Source organism: Penaeus japonicus, unplaced genomic scaffold (genome assembly GCF_977035675.1).
Source record: "Penaeus japonicus unplaced genomic scaffold, GWHDUDI00000001_assembly GWHDUDI00000031, whole genome shotgun sequence".
NCBI classification, from domain to species: domain Eukaryota; kingdom Metazoa; phylum Arthropoda; class Malacostraca; order Decapoda; family Penaeidae; genus Penaeus; species Penaeus japonicus.
In genome coordinates, this window is record NW_028234433.1 from 26798605 (window position 1) to 26806104 (window position 7500).

General features: G+C 34.0%; 1 protein-coding gene and 1 long non-coding RNA gene across 6 annotated transcripts in view; one reads left to right on the forward strand and one right to left on the reverse strand.

Annotated features, from left to right (window-relative positions):
- Positions 1 to 4947, reverse strand: part of LOC122246255 (uncharacterized) — a 5820-nt gene extending 873 nt beyond the window's left edge. Inside the window, exons 1-3 of the long non-coding RNA XR_015192635.1 lie at positions 4807 to 4947; positions 3295 to 3521; positions 1 to 1955 (exon numbers count right to left, since the gene is read on the reverse strand). The exon at positions 1 to 1955 is cut by the window's left edge and continues 873 nt beyond it. This is a non-coding gene — a long non-coding RNA (uncharacterized LOC122246255). The remainder of the gene's footprint in view (positions 1956 to 3294; positions 3522 to 4806) is intronic.
- The window catches only part of LOC122246254 (acyl-coenzyme A thioesterase 1), a 17185-nt gene that overhangs the window by 851 nt on the left and 8834 nt on the right, over positions 1 to 7500 (forward strand). For 3 of the 5 annotated variants that reach the window (XM_086556073.1, XM_086556072.1, XM_043004709.2), the window contains exons 2-7: positions 1268 to 1358; positions 1756 to 1907; positions 2136 to 2295; positions 2450 to 2618; positions 3334 to 3536; positions 4402 to 6402. In XM_086556073.1, the coding sequence (XP_086412199.1) occupies positions 1269 to 1358; positions 1756 to 1907; positions 2136 to 2295; positions 2450 to 2618; positions 3334 to 3536; positions 4402 to 5040 (1413 nt within the window). In that variant the 5' untranslated portion in view covers position 1268 and the 3' untranslated portion in view covers positions 5041 to 6402. Of the gene's footprint in view, positions 1 to 1267; positions 1359 to 1755; positions 1908 to 2135; positions 2296 to 2449; positions 2619 to 3333; positions 3537 to 4401; positions 6403 to 7500 lie in introns of those variants that run through there. The other 2 variants (XM_043004711.2, XM_043004710.2) reach the window with 1 other exon arrangement.

The window sequence follows — 7500 nt, forward strand, 5'->3', positions numbered from 1 at the left end:
GTACTAACGGTGCCTTTAAAAGCAATTCTCTTGTAATCGCTTCGGCTGTCTTGTTGATATCCTTTCGAACGCGGCTTACTATGTTAATGAAAGGACTAATCTTGTTGCAACCCGGTACTTGCAGAGTGTCGTGCAATTCCCGTAGCACCTGCCGCTCTCTCACCTTCCCACTCTGGCAAAGGGCAACACGCCTCTGCAAGGTAGAGCTTAGATGCTTAGAGCTTAGAGCTTGGCTTCTTATTAATGGCCAGAGTGGTTTGTAAGCTCTATTTTGCCTTATTGTGAGCTCTATTTTTTTTTTTATAAGCTCTATCTTGCCATATTGTAAGCTCTAATTTGCCTTAGCGCATGCGGATGGAGATTTGTTGGTCTTCTGTTTTGTTAAATATTTGACGTGATATCTGATATCACGGTGTCATTTTTCCGCATTAAGCTATTTCTATATTAACCCAATGACGATGGTGCATCACATCTGTGTGACACAGCTAAATTCCTGATGCCGGGTGGTCATGCCAGTGTGACGTTTCCAATGCAATATTGCAATGGTCCAGCGTAGGGGTTTTCACTTATCGCCGTGCCCCGTCGGGAAAGGGTTAATACTTTCTTTTATGTGAAGGATGATTTTAAATGACACTAAGTTCAAATGAGAGTTTATATTTTAATAATTTGAAGGTGAGGAAGCTAGGTCTATTTTATAGGTTTTTATATTGAAGAATTATCGGTGTTTCACGTAACAGGGGTGCAAATATCAGTTCATTATATTAGATTGTCAAAGAGTTTTAATCTGCTAGTTTTATATGATGTCAGGAATGATATCATAATCTAACTTTTTCTTTTCTTTTGTATGTTTGTCAGTCAGTTTTAAATGAAGCATTAGAACTTATAACATATTATTAGGAAAAATTAGGGGTTATTATTTTAACAAGGGAGTTACTCTTCAAAAGTTCATGAATTAAATAAGTTTTCTTTCATCAATGTAATTACTAAAGTGTTACATAACTTAACATACTTTTTTTTTTTTTTTTTTGTACTTTTGTGAATCAAGTATAACAACAGATTTAACATATTCCTCATCACTTAAAAAATATTTTGAAAAATAGTATTTTTACATCTTCACAATGACCATAACTGATTCATTATAAATTTTTATATTACAGAAGTCGATATATAACCAATGATAACCACCAGATGAAGTCGCATGACATTAATATACTTCTTCGTGTATTCATTAAAAGCGCTTTTTGCTTTGGCCCTTTATCCCACACAGTATGATGCTGCAAGCTTCGAAAGTCCGTCAGCTTTGCCCCAATTACTTTTCTTCTGGAAATATCCAGATGATGATGACATCAGCCTCTAAGGTAAAATTATAAGGCTTTGCATTTTGCTGAAGTTAAGGAGAAGTGAAAAGGAAATAATTTTGACAGATTTAATTGAGGAAAGGTTGTTTTTTTTTCAGTTGATTTGAGGTTTTGAGTTTGTTAATAATATGTCCAAGTTGGATTACACTGATATAATACACACATACTCATTCAAAAGCACACACACTCAAATGCACACGTTCTCACACTTTTACACATACACACACACACGCACGCACACACACACACACACACACACACACACACACACACACACACACACACACACACACACACACACACACACACACACACACACACACACACACACACACACACACACACACATGCACACACATTTTCAAGCATAAATTCCCTCTCTAATTTTTTTTTCCAGGATGTGCAGGTGTCCGTCACTCCTGCCTCTTGCCTCCATGACGAATCAGTACAGATCAGGGTGGAAGGACTTGCTCCTAATCAAGATGTTACTCTTTACTGTTCCATGAAGGATACTAGAAATGTTCATTATCTTTCCATTGCACATTATAAGTGAGTTTCCCTGTATATCATTTTGTGTGGATGCTGTATCTTCAAGATCTGAAAAGCATTTAAATAAGGATGATTGATGAACTATAAAAATTAATGAACTATAAAAATTTTATAATATATCATGTAACATTTGACCGTCTGATAATAATGCTTATCATTCAGTATAAAAACATAATACATGATTTTCCCACCAGCAAAAGATTTACAAAAGTACACACGTTTACACAGAGCCGACGACAGCGGACAGGTGGACGTGAACACCATGGAATCCCTCGGTGGGAGTTACACTAGCCTCTTTCCCATGGGACTTATTGGTACCTTACACCCTGCTCCTTCTGAGTACAAGTTCACTCGCTTTTTCAAGAGAGATGTCGTGAATCCCAACATCGTGAGTTGTTTTATACTGTTCGTTTATTGTTGCAGATATTGTAGTAGTAATAAAATATTGTGGGTGGTATTGTTTCTTGTGCCTGTTGGTATTATGTGCGTATTTATACATATTTGTACTTCAACTTCATGTCAACATGTCCGTGTATTTCCAGTTAGAATTGAGTGTCTATGATGGACACTTGACGGAAGAGGAAGTGTGCGCCCCAGAGTGTCAAAAACCCTTGGCTAGTACACAGCATGAGCGGCACTACATGGGGCCAGGAGTTCAGCGTATTCCAGTGCGCTATGGAAAGGTTCGGGGGACTCTCTTCCTTCCCGCAGGTATTTTGCGAATTATCATCATTTCATTTCTTCTTCTTCTTCTGCTTCTTCTACTTCTTCTTCTACTTCTTCTTCTTTCATTTTTCTTTCATTTTACTCTTCTCCATCTTCTTAGATTATTACTAAAAACTATTTTCACCAAATATAGTTTTGAAGGTCATAGCACAGTGTTAGCAAGATAGCCAAAATATAAAGCTTACTCATAAGTCTGTCATTAACCAGTTTATGCAATTGCATAGCTGATTACTGTCTCATTTTTATAAAAGTTAATAACCATTTTCTATGACCATATCCCCCCATGCCTGATTATAATTTTTCACATTGCCTCTGTTTTAGGTTTTTGTTCCTATATCTTGTCATTAACTTTTATTTTTGAAATTCTTATCATTAGTGTTATCATCATCTTTATGATTATTATCATTTACTTTTCTGATGCTTTGATTAAAGCTGTTGATGTTTTTATTATTGTAATTATAATTGATTACATTACTAATGTGCTTGTCAGCTTAATAGCCTAATTGTTTGTACATTTACTATATGTTTGTTCATATCTTATTGATAAGAAAAATGGATAAAAATTACACATATTGCACATTGCATCACAAACTCTGAGCAAAGTTGCAATTTGCTGTTGAAGGAAAATTAGTTATACAATTAAATGGGCTTATTTTCTCACATCATTCCTGATTGACATGGTGTTCAAATCCTCTCTCAGGTGAAGGCCCTTTCCCGGGAGTAGTAGACATGTTTGGAACAGCTGGTGGGCTTTTGGAGTATCGGTCGGCACAGCTAGCATCGAGGGGCATCGCTTCGCTGGCCCTCGCCTTTTTCGCCTATGACGACCTGCCCAAGTCACTCGAAGAATTCAACATCTCGTATTTCGAGGAAGCCGTGGAGTTCCTCCTAAAACATGAAAAGGTATTTTTGTTTTTTTATTTTTCAAGGACTGAAGGTCATCGTGATCTGTTTTGATACAGTTTGATACTGATATTTACATTCTTTCCAAGTAGACTGTTCTCAGGATAATTGCCAACATATGAAGGACTGAAATTGACCATATAAAGATTATGATTGCAGTATAATTGCCTACATATGAAGGACTGAAATAGACCATATAAAGATTATGATTGCAGTATAAGTGCTAACATATGAAGGACTGAAATTGACCATATAAAGATTATGATTGTAAGCATAAGCAAGTATACGGAGACTATCTGACAATTGAACTTATGAATGAAATGCCTTTAAAAGAGCAATGTAGAGATAAGTAAATCTGAATATATAGATATCTAGATACAGGAATATGAAAATATTTGATTATATGAATATAAGAATATATGAATCTATAAGTATAAAAGTATATGAATATATAGATATGAAACTATATAAATGTAAATATGAAAATATAGATATAAACATAGATATGGATATAAATGTAGGTATGAATATGGATATAGATATGAATATGAATATGAATAGAAATGTAACTACAAATACACACACACACTTTTTATAGCATGGTATCAGCATGGTAGATTTTTAAATTGTGTAATGGTTTAAATGTTTTAAAATTATTGTTAAATTAAGATCATGAACTATTTACATTCTTACTCTCCAAATTGGGCAATACTTTTTATTACAATAATGATTCATTCCAAGTGATCTGACTTAAGTTTGCTTTTATTCTTGTTCTTTGACAGTTCATTTGCTTCCTTCCGAGAAGCAGTCATATTACACTCTCTTCGTGTCTTCTGTTTTTACTGAGATTTACTTTGACTTCCAGGTGCGTGGTCCTGGGGTAGGGGTCATTGGAACGAGCAAAGGTGGAGACTTGGCCTTATCCATGGCCTCATTTATTCCGTCTATTCTGGCCTGCGTCACCATTAATTGTTACATCTCTCCATGTAATGTAGGAATGCGCGTTGGGGATCACTTGTACGAGTGTCTGCCACAACATGACTACCAAAATATTTTCATTGACAATGAAGGTGCCCTTGTTATTCGTAGAGATGTGATAGACCCGCGTAAATATAAAGAGTCGATCCTCCCGATCGAACGGAGCAACGCAGCATTTTTGTTCCTTGTTGGCAACGACGATCAAAACATACACTCGGAATTTTATGCCCAGCTGGCCTGTCAACGGCTGCGTGCACACAACTACAAAAAGTGGTTCGAAGTTTCCTCCTACCCTGGTGCAGGTCACCTCCTTGAGCCTCCCTATTCCACGCATTGCTCGGCATCGTTCCAGCACACCTTTATGCTGCCTGTTCGTTGGGGTGGAAAGGCCAAGTTCCACATCCTTGCACAGGAACAAGCTTGGTACAAAATGAGGGAGTTTTTGCACCAACAGTTAGGCTCTGACAACGAGCTAGTGAAAGAAGCAGCCTGTGATAAAACTACATTTTTGAAGAGTCACTTGTAATCAGGTTTGATAAGATTGTAGCATACTATTTGTATCACAATTTTGCAATTGTAAACGGGATTGTTTTTTTAATATTCAGGAATTTCCAATCTTGGTAAAATCTTGACTACCATTATTGCATATGACTTTCTTTTCATGCAAATCATACAAAGTACATATTGATAAAGTTGGAAAATCCCATCAGAAAAAAATATTGGAAACTAGTTAGATACACTTTACAAGCTCCTGAAATGGGCTACATCCCTTAGAAAGACCTGGCATAAAATGTGTGCTACACTCTTGAAATATTTACTTTGGTTGTAAATCATCATTGTGTGGTGCATGTGAGAAGTGCCTTCTTTTGTTTGTTGCATATTTATATAGTTTTAGATGAGATATGTAACTTTTGTAGCAGTAGTCAGAGGCTAGATATTTATTATTTATCTCATCATGTGTTTTATATATATATATATATATATATATTATATATATATATGTATATATATATATATATATATATTTATATATATATATATATATATATATATATATATATATATATATATAATGTATATATATATGTATGTTTTATTTTCAATAACCAGTGAAAATTAGGGCCCCATAATTATGGAATGTGTAGAGAATGGTATTGACCTGATGATGGCAGATGGCATTTATTTAAAGCCATGGCAATTCTGGCAATTGCCAATAAATAGCATGAGACTGGAGGCTGTTCCTTGGTCTGCACTATATAATCATGGATTTTTGTGGCTCTAACGATGCTGGTTCTTCAGCTGCAGCCTTCCAAAGGTGGTCAAGGGTCTAATTTTTCAATACTTTTGTTGAAAAAATAATTCATTTGTCCAGAGTCAAAAACAAGGGGAAAGGAAATATCGTCTCCAGCAAGTGCACTCCCATAATTTCTTTGCGGCATTGGGTTAATTAGAATGTATTATTTCATGAAACTCGATTAGATATTCATTGTTTTAGCTTTACAGTCTTCATCAGGATTTGAAGCCTGTGCTATTGATTCTGTGAATATTTCATGTTTGTGAAATTATTTCTTCTCAAAATAGCATTTTTAAATCACATCTTCATGATCAAGCACATGATTTTAAATTTAACACCATATATGGATTCCATACATAGAAAGGCTTTATACTTTTATGCCTTTAACAGAAAAGTAAAATGATATACAAGACAATAACAGTATAAGTTTTTTGATATTTGTAAGTGTGGTATTCTGCTATTGCATTTCTACATTTGTATATTTAGATAAGTGAAGAACAGATTGGACATTTTTGTTTGGATTATATATATTTTTAGAATATGAAAATGTTTATAAATGAAACTTAAAATACAATTTATTTTATGGTAAAGAAATGTGTTAATGTATGCCTTCTGAAATCTGAAATCTCTTAAGGAAAGTTCTGAAGAAAAAGAAATATATATCTATATGCGAATAAAGCTCATTGCGACAAGAGTTGAATAAAGCTATGAATGAGAGTGAATATCTTAACAACACAATATAGATACATTTTGATAGTCCTCTTCTTTGGAGAATATTCAGTCTCTTTCATACCCCTTTTCTACAAATATGATTGTGGTCTTGGGTAATAGACAGTATGAGCAAAATAAGCAAAATTATGTTTTTTTATATTACAAACAGCTAACCATACTGAAAATGTTGATCATAAATGTGCTGAACTTTTTTTCTCTTCACTGCATCTTAGAATTTGAAATATTAAGGAACTTTGATATAAATGTTGGACGGTAAAAAAATTTAAGAGCTTGTGATGATAAAAAAGAATTGGTTATAATCAATGTAATTTAATGTCCAAGATATAGGAGTTCTATTTACACAACTGTTCAAAGCTTGTAAATAACAACAGATACATTTCACTTTAGATTTATTAGGATACACTTTTTCACACATCTTATAACTTCTTTTAGAGCATTATATCTCAAAGAGGAATACGTTAAATACTTTATTTCTTAATGAAAATATTAGGCATATGTATAAGCAGTAGCTAGATGTAATTAATTAGAAGTTATGTCTATAATGAAATAATTTCTATCTGGAAGAGGATACGAAGAATGAATGAGAACTAACAGTGAACATGTAATGATTTGAATGAATTAGAATGTTCAGTGAACAGGCACTGCTTCTATTGAATGAGAACATAGAAGAATCATACACTTGTTTGAATAGGATAGAACTTCAACATGAACTTCAACTTGAACATACGCTGGGTTGTTAGAGAAGTTTGAATATACATATCAACAACAGTGTGATTATGCAGCAGAATCTTGCTTTTGGTTATGATTGGAGTGTGTAATAAGTACATTATTTTTATAGAAGGACTATATATAGTAACTAATTCTGCCCAATTTAGTACATATTTCATTTTGGGAATTTGTGTAACTAGTTTAAAGTTCCCAATTATCACAAAGCAGATAGAGGAAATGTACAATTTGAAA